Source organism: Delphinus delphis, chromosome 11 (genome assembly GCF_949987515.2).
Source record: "Delphinus delphis chromosome 11, mDelDel1.2, whole genome shotgun sequence".
NCBI classification, from domain to species: domain Eukaryota; kingdom Metazoa; phylum Chordata; class Mammalia; order Artiodactyla; family Delphinidae; genus Delphinus; species Delphinus delphis.
In genome coordinates, this window is record NC_082693.1 from 4,215,110 (window position 1) to 4,227,500 (window position 12,391).

General features: G+C 58.3%; 1 protein-coding gene across 4 annotated transcripts in view; it reads right to left on the reverse strand.

Annotated features, from left to right (window-relative positions):
- TSPAN11 (tetraspanin 11) overlaps positions 1 to 12,391 on the reverse strand; it is a 64,057-nt gene that overhangs the window by 21,258 nt on the left and 30,408 nt on the right. For all 4 annotated transcript variants that reach the window (XR_009521293.1, XM_060026037.1, XM_060026040.1 and 1 more), the window contains exon 4: positions 4,557 to 4,748. Coding sequence is in view for 3 of the 4 variants with exons in the window: in XM_060026037.1 (XP_059882020.1) it covers positions 4,557 to 4,748 (192 nt within the window). In the remaining variant the exon portion in view is untranslated. The remainder of the gene's footprint in view (positions 1 to 4,556; positions 4,749 to 12,391) is intronic.

The following is a 12,391-nucleotide window of genomic DNA, read 5'->3' on the forward strand; positions in this document are numbered from 1 at the left end:
CACACTTTATGATCTTTATATAATGTGGTGACTCGTTTCCTAAGAGCTAAAATGCTGCCTCGTTCCCCTCCTCACTCCTCACCCTGAATGGGGATGGGGAGGGGGTACCACGGTGGCCGGGAGTGGCCGGGTGACGCCCCAGAGGTCCCGGAGCAGGCCAGGCAGGAGGCACTACGAACCGCTTTTCAGCCGCAGTCCTTCCTCCTTTGGTTATCCAAGTCTGGATGTATCTGATGGAAGTGTTGCAACTCGGGGGCCCCTCATTTTCAGAAACTGTTTCTACAACTCCCTCCTTTGAGTCCATCCCCTAAATAGAAAAGAACCCCTGACAAAGACCGGTCGAGCCTGAACCATCTATCCTAACCTTCATTTGGCTGAAGATACAAAAGTGTTCAGAGCCCATATTCCAAACGCTACAAATATCCCTTTCTTTGGATCAGGGTGACATCTGTGCTGGTCATCGGCCTCGGGCTGAGATGGCCTGAATTATCTGGCTCTCTCATGCAGCCTGCTAAAAAAGAAGATCTGGTGTGAATAATTTAAACCCTGTTCCCTTTCCCCCTTGCAGATTTCTGGCTCCGCGCTGGTCATCATTTCAGCACCGGCGAAGATGTGCTATTCCTGTCCCCGATGAACATTTGCTTCTTGAGAAAGTGAGTCTGAGGGACTGCAGATGTGCTGGGGGAGGGGCTTGGGCCAGGACGGACACCAGCCCCGGGGGCCCAAGGGAGCTGGACCGCCCTCACCAGGCAGCTCTCAGGGAACTTTTGATGTCAAGCCCCTCCCTCGTCCTAATGCAAGGTGGACGCCCATCATTCAGATGCCTGGTCTTTCATCGTCCCTTTTCCTCTTTAGGGAGCGCTGTGTAGAGAGCTACCCTCACTGCATTTGTCCATTTAGCTGATGAAAGATTTCAAAAGGAAGTTAGACACGAAGGGGGAAGAAAGAAGCGAGACCAGGAAGGAAGAAGCTCCAGGAACCACAGAACACTTTTAGACTGACTTAAGTATCCCTCTTGCCTCTAAACGGGAACATGGGTTTTAAAATTCCTACTTTGCGTTAACCCAAGAGAAGTCTTCCAGCCGTCCTCCTGGCTTAAACATTCAAATGCTCAGTAATTTAGAGGCCCATGGGCCAGGATGTGGGTTTCTCAGGATCCGCCCCCTCACCTGTGCTCTGTCCTCGGACCTGGTCTGTCTTTGGTTCTTTCAGGGGTCGGGCGGGGAAAAGCAAAGCAAGAAGATGCGAGGCTTCGAGGTTTGCTGTCTGTCAGCTCTCATCCCCACGCTGCTGGCGGCGGGTGGCTGTGTGTGTGTCCACACACGCGCTTTCTCCTGACCTCACTTTCAAGTTAGCGCCTCTCTGATGTGTCTGGTTAGTGATGTCGGGGCAGAGAACTCGTCAGTTCTGGGCGGGATAGAAGTGAACACGGGCAGGAGGGTCAAGTGGGGCTGGGAGGAAGGACGGCATCTCACACCTGCCTGTCCAGCAGCCCCTGCGCCCCCCAGCCCCGCCTCCAGGCCCAGGGAGACAAGCAGGCCCACCTGTTTGTCGACCCTCTGAAGTTCAGAAGCCTGGAGCAAGAGGTGTGCTCCCGGCCCACAGGCCAGACCGAGCCCCTGGGCTTCCTAGGTCTTCGCACGGTCTCTGCCCGGCCCCGGGCACAGGGGTGGTCCCCAGGCCAAGTGACGGTCAGGCTGCGACTGCGGAGGCTGGAGACCTGTTTTCATAATGGCTTGGCCTGGATGGCGGGACACGTCTCGCGGATGGATCGTGTAGGAAGGGGAGGCTGGGCGGGCAGACAGCGGCCAATTACAGACCCCTCGGCTCCCCTCTGGCCTCCGAGACGCCAAGGGGAAAAGAGCTTATGGTTTGACAGCCTCCAAAATGGCCACTGACGCTGAGTGCCCCCATTAACATCTGGGTGACCCCCACTCTCCCCGGGGTCCTGCAGCCCCTTGGATGGAGTGTTGGACTCGATGGCCCTTGGGTTCCCTTCTAGCCTGGATGAGTTCTGACCGTGCACAGTTATTTCTGCAAGGGCTTCTAGGGTTCCACCCCACCCCGTCTCCTGCCCTGGGGCCTAGCTGGGCCCCGCGGGAGTCACTCTTGCACCCCCAGACTTCTGAGGGCAGCTGCTCTGCGCAGGTGTCCACGGACTCGGGAGACGGTGTCTCTGTACTCGCTGTCCCGCTCGGCTTCCCTCCAGCACGCTTGGGCTCCCCAGGTGATTCTAACAGAGCAGCATCACACGGCAGCCCCGGCCCGCGCTGGCCCCCGTCTCCCAGGCCAGCTTTCTCACCTGGGGGTGAACGGCGCCTTCTAGAGGCTGTGCTGAGCGGCGGGTGGGAGCAGGGGCCCGGGGACGGCCACCCGCCAGCAGTGTGACCCAGATCTGATGGCTTAACCTCTCTAACCCCACCTTCCTCGCCTCCAAAACGTGGGGCTGGCATGAGGATCAAAGGAACTAACACGCCTGAGCGTTTAGAACGGCCTGGCACACAGAGGTTACGACGCTTGTGACTCTGCAGGGCTGCTTTTAGAGGAAGGGGGCGCTCCGTGATCCAAGCCCATTGTGTTATAATCGCACCCCGGTGGAAAGCAGGGGGCTGTTTCCCAGGCTGCAGGGGACCACGGGCCACAGGACTCCTTTAGAACCGAGAGGGAGAGCTCTGGGTGGGAAGGAGGGCCGGCAGCTTGCCTCCCAGGCCAGAGGGCGAAGGCCGAGACCAGAGGCCAAGGCGAAGGCCCTGCTTCCTGCAGAACCAGGGCCGAGCAGGGCAAAGGGGGTCACAGATGATGCAGGGGACGGGCCAGGAGCCCCGGTCCCTGTAAGCCTCAGTCCCAGAGGGCTGGACCCCCCTGCTCCTCACCACCTGCTACACCACAGGCCCGGTCCCTCAGTCATGTCTCGTGTCCTCATCCAGCTCACACGGGTCCAATCGAGGGTGTCAGCAGGCTCACCAGGACTCAGGAGTTGGGGACGGTTGGCAGGGACAGGCTGGCTCAGGGCACCCCTGTCCCACGGCTGGAAGGACAGCTCAAGTCAAAGCCACGCTCCGGTGGCTGGTCCCCGTGGGCCTTCACCCCCGCACCGTCCACGCGGCCCGCACCCTGCTCTGGGCGACCCTCAGCAGAGCTAAGGACTTTTGCTAGGCAGGGGAGGGCTGTCCCGCTGAGCCTGGGCGCAGGTGCTGCTGCCTTCAGAGCGAAAAGCTAGGTCACGGCTGGCGCAAGAGGCGGCGGGGCTCGGCCCCTCCGGACCCCCCTCTCTCTGGTCAGACGCGGGGGGCCGAGGCTGCCACGTCAGTGATGGGCACGGGAAGCGGGGCAGGGAGGGCGTAGCCCTCAAGGCTTCTTCCTGCAGCCTTTCCAGGCTCAGCCTGATTGACTCCAGCCCCGGCCCTTCCTTTCTGAGCCCAGATGTTTTGCAGCCTACCCTGCCCGCGCTGGGCTTGTCGCTGGGGAGATGAAGGGGGAGATGCCACCCGGGCCCCAGGGAGCCTGCCCTGGCAGCAGGTGCCCAGGAGGGAGGGAGGGTCTGGGAGTCCTGAGCGGGACTCCGGCTTCTGCCCCCTCGAGTGCAGCCCTTCCTTTCCTGACACTTGGAGCCAGAGGTGGGGTGCAGGTGTCCTCTCAGCTTTCCAGGGGGGCATCCGACGCGGAGCCTGTGCTGCCCACCTCACCCATGAAACACCTGCCCAAACAGTCACACCTGAGTCTGATCAAGCTTCTACACCCAACTACGAGAACATCACCAGCAAGGCATCAGGAAGCCCAGACTGGGAGACAGCAAAGCACAAATGACCTGGTTCCTTCAACAGGTAAATTGCAAGGAAAAAAAGCAGAGAGAGATTGATGGGGAGCTTAGAGACCAGAAGTGACTTGGGAGACACATCGACCAACTCTAATACGCAGACCTGACAAATTTAGATTCTGATTCAAATAAACTGCAAAAAAAAAAAAAAAAAAAAAAAGAACAGCTCATGGGTCAATTGGGGAAATTTGGAATTGCCTGGTTATTTCATGATATCAAGGAATGACTATTAATTGTTTTTAGGTGTGATAATGGTCTTGTCATTACCTCTTCTAAAAAAGGATCCTTATGTCTTTGAGGTACACCCTGGAATTCTTACAGGTGACATGATATCTGGGGCCTTGGGTGGGCGGGGAGCAGGGGAGGGTGCAGATGGACAGGATTGGCTCTGAGATGGTGGCAGTGAGTCTGGGTGATGACCTGGACCTTCATTGTAACATTCTTTTCATTTTTGCCTATTTTTGAAAATCACCATGATAAAATCTGGACAGAGGAAGAGGAGGAGCGGGGGAGGAGGAGAAAAAAGGGGAGGAGCAGTGCTGCCGCCACCTCCAAGGTGCCCTCCTGGCTTAGGTCCCAAGCACCTGGAGACCATGGCAGCCTTCCCGAGGCCTCCAAGACCAAGGCCAGCGTCACTGGGTGGGGCTCTCAGAGCGGAGCCTGGTCAGGCTCTCAGAAGCCCGGGGCAGGTGGCCCTCCCTCTGCCCACGGCGCTGGGCAGGGCCGGGCAGACACTCACCGCAGAGAGGCAGCTCCTGTCCTCGCGGATGACGGCACCGAAGCCCAGGAAGCCGGTCACCATGACGAGCGTGCCCGCGAAGATGAGGATGTAGGCAGACGCGGCAAAGGTGCTGGAGGCCAGGACGCCGAGGTAGCCGCTCTTCTCCACCAGGGTCCAGACGCCCACGGCCATGACCGCGGCGCCCCCCATCTGCGGGACACCGGGTCTGAGCACCCACTGCCTACGAGCATCATCTCATTTGGTCCTTTGAGAAGCCCGTGGGAAGTGTCTGGCTGCCCATTTTGTAGATGGGGAAACAGAGGCTTACCCATGGTCGAGGGGAGAGGCAGGGACAGAGTTTGGGTCCAGGTCTGACTCCCGGTCCCGTGCTTCCCACCACGATGCCCGTGCGTCCCCATCATGAGGCAGGGACACTCCAGTTGTGGGGACCCCCTCCCGCCGTCCCCGCCCCCAACCCCGAGCGCTCCTCCCCGTCTTGCCTCCCTGGCAGGCCACTTTCACAAGCCCCCTTCTCATCGCCTGTGGGGGAAGCGCGACTGGGCTTCTTATCTCTGCTCTACAGACAGAGGACAAGGCCAACAGAGGAAGGGGAGCTGCCCGAGGGCCGCCTCTGTGGGGCGACACAGGGCAGGGCCAGCCCCAGCTCGGAGCCCGGGTCTGCAGCTCCGCCGAACTGCCCCCGCAAAGGGAGGGACACACGCTCCACAGGCTGGAGTCGCTCTGGGACGGCAGGACACTGAGTGGGGGGGAGGTGTCCTCTTTGCTGGCCGTCTGATCCCTTTCGGCCCTGATCCCAGGAAGGGACCCTGGGAAATACAGCTGCCCTGTTCCTTCTGCAGTGAGGCTGAACGACCCTTTCTGTGGCTGTGATCCTGCAAAGTATGTGTGTGTGTCCCCAAGGTGCCAAATGGTGAACAGCAGGGGTGTCGGCCCAGGGTTTGCGGCGGGGCAGGATCCCGGCACCTGTGACCAGATCTGCCACCTGCTCCTGGGAAGGCAGATGGCCCCCAACTTCCCTGCCTCATCTGAGGATGAGTTCTTCTCAGATGGGGGCTGCTGCTCCCTCAGGGGGTCCTGAGTGTGGCTGAAGGTGGGCAGCCCCAGTGGGCTTGGTCCCACTGCCCCGATGACTCTGTATAACCCGCCTGCCGTTCGCAGACCTCAGCGGGGCAGACGGAAGCTCCTTAGCAACGAGGCTGCACCAGGCGCCTCTTCGAGCTTCACAGTAGTCGGGAGGCTTAGGGCTGGCAGGTGGGAGCAGGCGTTTTCTCTTTTGCATATGAAGAAATGGAGGCTGGAGAGAATAGAGCATGCTCGAGAGGACACCCTCCTGCACACGCCTCCCCGCCCCCCCAGAAACCCACCCAGAGTTTTGAGATTGAGATGCAAACCCAGGTCTGCTGAGGGCCAGTGTGGGACTCTGTCCTGGGATCGCACACACTGGGCTGGGCCTGCTCCTCTACTCTCTCCTGCTTTTTAGATACATCTGTTTTCTTTTAAGGGGCGTTTCATCCCCCTTAGCACCTCTAGCGGGTAAGAGAACCAGGTGGAAGGACGTCGCACGGCTCCAAATGGAATCCACCTCCTTTGATTCCACGGCACATATTTTTCCTCCCGTTTTAACATCTCCAAAACCAGACACATCTTATGGTTGATGGCATCTTACAACCACGCTTGGCCGCACTCTTGCCTTGCGGTACAGAAAACAATGGTGTATCTTACAAGTGACGGTATCTTAGGCTGGATGAAATCCTGGACTACAACAGGCTTTCTAATTCTCAGGAGCGTGGGCTACCTCTGGCCACATAACCTCCAGGACCAGTGAGGAACTTCCTCCGTCTGGGTCAACAGGATCGTGTCAAGGGAGGGTTTCCAGCAAAATATTCTGCACATAATCTTTCTGCCCCTACAGCATGCCCGGGAGGCTCGAGAGAGGGTCTCAACTGGGCATAACTGGCTGTGTGACCTAAAGAGGGTCCCTTAACCTCTCTGGGCCTCAGTTTCTTCATCTCAAACAAGGTGGACGTGTTAGGCCAGTGGGTCCCAACTATAACCATCAAGGGCCCCTTTGATTACTTTTCCCACGGGTCTTATGTTTTGAAAGGTTTCTGCCTATCAAACACAGTGCATGAAGTAACAGTTCATTTCTCATTCTTGATTAATCAAAGGCACGTGGTAGTACCAAGCAGAGATTCTGAGCAGCATGAAATAGTCCACGTGACCACACGGAGTGGATCTCACTGTTGACGCGTGTAGCGTCTTCATAGAAACAGGCGCGTCATCCATTAGGCTTGTCAACCCCACAGGCTTAGCATCGCATCTGGAACCACCCAAAGGGGTGCGTGTGGACAGCACTGGGGACACCTAATCTGCTGGGGGACATGGAACCCCCTGAGAAGCTGATGAAAAGCCTGGGACGCTTTGCCCAGAGGAACGTCACCCACGGAAAATAATGCGCTCGGCTTCGGAGGCTGAGGCCTCATCTTGCATCTCACAATGACCCCGGCGCAGACGTCTCTGGGGCCCCCCCACCTTGCACCCTCTAAGGCAGTGCTTCTCAGCTGGGCCGCACCACCACCCAGAGACCTCCGCACATCACCAAGGTGACTGGATTTCGGGGGGTGGGATCAGGTCTGGATCCTTTACTAAGTTCCCAGGTGGTTCCAGTTGAGAACCACCGCATAGTTTCCTAGTCAACAGGGGTCAGTCCTGTCCCCTCCCCCAGCAGGGTCCCAAGAACATCCTCCCCTGAGGCCGCGGCCTAGAGGCCCTTGGCCCAGCTCAGGACTGCCCCTCCCACCACTTCCCTGTCTGCATCAGGGTGTTTGCTTTTTTTTTTTGGTACGCGGGCCTCTCACTGCTGTGGCCTCTCCCGCTGCGGAGCACAGGCTCCGGACGCGCAGGCTCAGCGGCCATGGCTCACGGGCCCAGCCGCTCCGCGGCATGTGGGATCTTCCCGGACCGGGGCACGAACCCGTGTCCCCTGCATCGGCAGGCGGACTCTCAACCACTGCGCCACCAGGGAAGCCCAGGATGTTTGCTTTGACAGGAGCTTTGGGGAAGAAGGGGGGTGACAAGGAGCAGTATTTTCAGTCCAAATGGAGGAAAGTTAAATTACGCAAGAAAGGAAGAAACTATGTGCTCCCAGGGGAGGGAGGGGTGCTGTGAGCAATGCAGCCGCAGCACACTGACCCCCTAAGAGAGGAGCATGTCCCGGTCACAGGAATGGCTGGGATCTGCAAAGCAGGCAGGGCTGCAGCTCAGCCAGGGCGGCAGCAGGGCCCTCGCCCACAGGGGAGGGTCTGGGCGGACACGCTGTCCTGATTAAGGTCTGGACAGCAACAAATTCACACTGGCCCTGACGTGCAGAAGAAATCAGGAGGCGAGTCCGAGTCAGTGGGGCCCCCAGACCTCCCCTGGGGTGTCACATAGTGTCTGCTGGGGACACCCAATGGGATTTGCCATCCGGGGCAAGAGAGTTTCAAGTCCTTCAGGGGGTGTCCTGCTTGGGACCCGGTTGGCTCTTTAGGAAACGATCTTTCCTGTGGACAGGAGAAGTCAAAGCTGCCCAACGTCGGGACGGATCGCCAGAGGGCGTCTTGGGAGGGAAGCGGTCAGTGGGCTTGGGTCCCAGCCCTGGCCGTGCCCCTGACTAAGTGTGTGACTGTGCAGACATTTCGCCTCTGGAAGCCTCAGTTTCTTCATCTGTAAAATGGCCGGATGACAAGCTCGGAGGTCTTCCGCATGGGTGACATGTCCCCACGACCATCTGCCAATACACCTCCAGCAAGATGCTCGTGGCTTTCGTCAAGCGGTTCAGAGATGCCGGGTCAGCAGAAAGAGCGGTGGAAGAGGCCCTGCGGAAGACCGACTGGGGCCGGAGCCAAATGGCCCTGCTGAGCTGTGCACCGGCTATTTGCATAGAGTTGATTCAACAGTATCTGGCTCCCTACAGAGACTGGGTTGGATTTCTTCGGAATATTAAGTACATTTTTCAAAACCATAGCCTGTAGCCAATCAGGCAGAAAGCCCTGCAGAGGGTGAAGCTGGCCTTCTTACCAACCAGGACACGGGCAGGCCGGGAGGGGCGGGCAGGTCACCCAGGCCGTGTAATTTTAGGAACGGCCCATTTATAGAGAAGAAACATGGCCAGAAAGTTGCCTGTCAGACCCAGGGGAAAGCAGGCGGGGTGCAAAGGTCATTGCAGGGTGTTCCTCTCCTCGTCAGCAGCTGAATGGCTTCTGGGCTGGGGTCGGGGAGGGGACCGGCCGGTGCAGCAGGCCCAGCACGCTGGGGCTCCCAACACGGGAGGACCCCGGGGCAGGAGTGCTCTCTGCCCGCAGTGCCGGGGCGCCCGTGGCACGGGGAGGGGGCGGAGGTCGCACAGGTGGTGGTGCAGTCCACTCCCCTAAGTGTTTGCTGGGGGCCTCCAGGTGCCAAGCACCACCTGGACTGGGAAGGACCAGGGGCTGGACGAGTGTTCACCCAGTTAGAGCCACCCCTGTCCTCCGCGCCCCTCCCCCCCCCAGTCTCATCAACGGCACCACCACGGCCCACACCAGGACCCCCGTGGTCGCCACTCTGGACTTCTCACTCTCTTGCAGGGACAGCAAGGGCCAGTCTCCTCATCACACGGGCACATCTCACGGGACTTACTGCGGGTCGGGGCTGGGAGGGGACTCACATCACCTGTTCTCTTCCACACGCAGCTCAGAACCCGGAGGGATGCTGCCTGGCGCTGTCCCCGCCCCCCTCCCAGCAAATCAGCCTGTCCGCCCTGCTCGTCCCCGCCCGCACGGGTTTCTGCAGTTACAGGCGTCACGGCATGTTTGCTGCATTCGGTACTTCTTCTGCCTCCCCCTCTAGATTCTTGGTTAAACCTCACTCATCTTAGCATCTGCAGCAGAGCCCTCCACGTATGACAGATGCCCCATAACTCCCCATGGAAGCAGGAGGGACAGAGGAAGGGGGCAGAGGAAAGAGTCAGGTCTGACCCTTTTATATTCCGGATGAAGAAACTGAGGCCCAGAGAACAGTGACTTTTCCAAGGACCCGTGACCGGCCGGGGGCCTAGAACTCAAGGAACCTGACGTCCACTTCATGCCCTCTTCACCCACTGGGCTGCGGACACTCCCAAGCAAGCTGAGGGCTGTCTGGGCTGCAGCGGCGACGGCTCAGAGTGGCCACCACAGGCTTCCTCCTGGACCGGTCTCCCCACCGCGGCCCTGGGCAGACCAGATGTGCATTCCCCCCGAGTAGGGGCCTGTCCCCCAGCAGAAGCTGAAGCACAGAGAGGCAGGATGCCCGGACACCACGGGGTCCTGCGACTTCACAGCACCTTAAGAAGGGACGCAGCAGAAACGCCAGCCACGGGGCCCCTCAGCTCTTCTTCCTCAGATGGCCTGTCCCAGGAGGTCGGCAGAGGCCACCATCAGTGGGATGATGGTGAACAGAGTGAAGGCTTCTCCCCTCGGCAGGGGGGTAGCGGAGGCTATTCCCTACCAGGCCCTCCCCTGGGACCCTGGAGGGATGCTCTCAAGCCACTTCACTGCCCTGGTCGGGCGAGTCCTCCATCACCACTGCCTCCTGTCTTGGCCCGTGTCCCCCTAAGGGACCCCAGGGATCCCCTGGAGTCTGAGCCCCACTGGCCCCTGAGGGAGGTGCTGACACTGCAGCCAGCGCCGCGGGCAGGACAGAGCTTCCGGAGGCAAGGCCACCCCAGGCAAGGGAGCCGCTGCTTCCCTGGCTCTCCCACAGCCTGCGTAGCTCCTGGGAGGCTGGAAAAGTTTTGATTATTAACACTGCCAAGGAGCTAATTAAAATAATACATTAGAGAACAACGTTGCAGGGGTGATGGGAGCTGTAGGGACCCGTGTAGGAAATGGGAGGGGGAGGTAAAGCATTTCCTAGGCGGCTGCGTAGGAAGCTTGGGTCACACTTTCTTTTAGGGTCATGAAAGCTTTGGCATTTTTGGTTCCTGACCCAGAGCTGTATCCAAGGGAGCCGCCCCTGCCCAGTGAGATGGTCACGTTCAACTCTGCATTAGTCGAACTGCATGGTGGGGGTGGGGTGGGAGTCAGGGGCAGGGCGATGGTGAAGGATGGGGGGCAGGCATGGGTTGAGTAGGGGGTAGGGGTCCAGAGGTGGGGCAGAGCTTAGATACAGGATGCGGGTGTGTATTGCGATGCTGTACTTCAGTTCTGCTTATAATCTTCATGCGCTGCGTGTCTGAACTGTCCACACCATCAAAACGTCCTAACCCAGGTTCAACCCTGACTCCTGGAGACATTTTGGAGTCCAAGTAGGCATCAGAGTGGTGGGTCTAAGGCTGTGGTTACGAGTCAGTGGTCTATGGAGATGGGAAGGGCAGCAGACGCAGAGTCAGAAAGCCCAGACTTGACCTAGAGCTCTGCCAGGCATCTCAGCTGAAGTTTCATCATCTACAGAATGGGAGTGAAGGTAATGACAGAGTGCTTGTGGAATCATTTTGGAGTGTAAGGTGGTTTATAACCCTCACACCGTGCTACGGTGGCAGCTGGCGGAGACTCGGTTTAAAGTCTCACCAGGACCTTGCACTGCATGACCGGCACCTGAATCCTGCCCACCTGGGGGTGGAGGGGGTGCTGTTTCCCCCCATCTCACTGCTCTGGGTGTTTCAAACTTTGGGATGTAAACATTTAGGGCTGTGAGCTACACTTGGTGGGTGGTAACCTGTGCTAAGCAACCAAACCAAACCAAACCGCCACGCCATAGAGGAGAAAGCACCGGAGTGCACTGCACGCGGTAAGGGCGAGCTTAGCTTCGTGAATGCTGCTTCACATGAGCAATTCTTATGCTTCCATGAACTTCTTATATGGGTCACATGATCCCCAAAGCCGCCAAGCCAGAGCTATGGACGTAGGAAGCGGTTAGAGATGAGGCGTGCCCCTTAGTCTAATCATAATAGCGTAGCTACGCGGAACAGCTAAGCACCAGGTGGGCGTGTGCCAGACACCGTGCGAAATGTTTTCCTAAATATTCGTCTTTAATTCTTACAGGTACTGATGTTCCCGTTTAACGTATGCAAAACGTGACGCTCGGTGAGATGGAGTGATCTGCCTGATGTGTTAGTCTGCTCAAGGTTGCCCTAATAAAACGCCATAGAGCAGCTTAAACAACAGCAATTTATCTCTATTTCTCACGGTTCTGGAGGCTGGAAGTCCTCCAGATAAGGTGCTGGCTGATTCAGTTTGGGTGAGGACCTTCTTTGCTTACAGACGACGGCTGTCTCCTCACCGTGTCCTCATGGCCTTTCCTCTGGGCAGGCTTAGAGAGACAGCTCTCTTCCTCTACCTGTAAAGCCAATCCCATCGGATTAGGACCTCACCCTTGTGACTTCATTTAACCTTAATCACCTTCTAAATGCCCTGTCTCCAAATACAGTCACATTGAGGGTTAGGGCTTCAACCCCTATGGGTCACAGTTCAGTCCGCAGCACCTAATCTTCCACGGCAAATAGACAATGGGGTCTCAATTTGAGCCTGAACTTGAGCCCAAGTTTTCCCGGCACCCGGGACACTGGGAAAACGCGGAACTCAGAGCTGGAGGCAGCAGGTAACGTCAGAGCTGACGGCCAGGCACACCGGCTTAGGGGTGAGAGAGAGGGGCCCCCAGCTCCGGGGCTTCGGGCAGACTGCTTCCACCTTGTAACGCAGGGCTCTCGCAGAGCCGCTCACAGCCTCGGGGCACTGGGAGGATGCGCATGGACGCACAGCCCAGGGAAGGCCTATCACAGAAGCTCCGTGGATGCTGGGAGCTTTGTCCACGGACGGATTCCAAGCGTCCGCAACAGG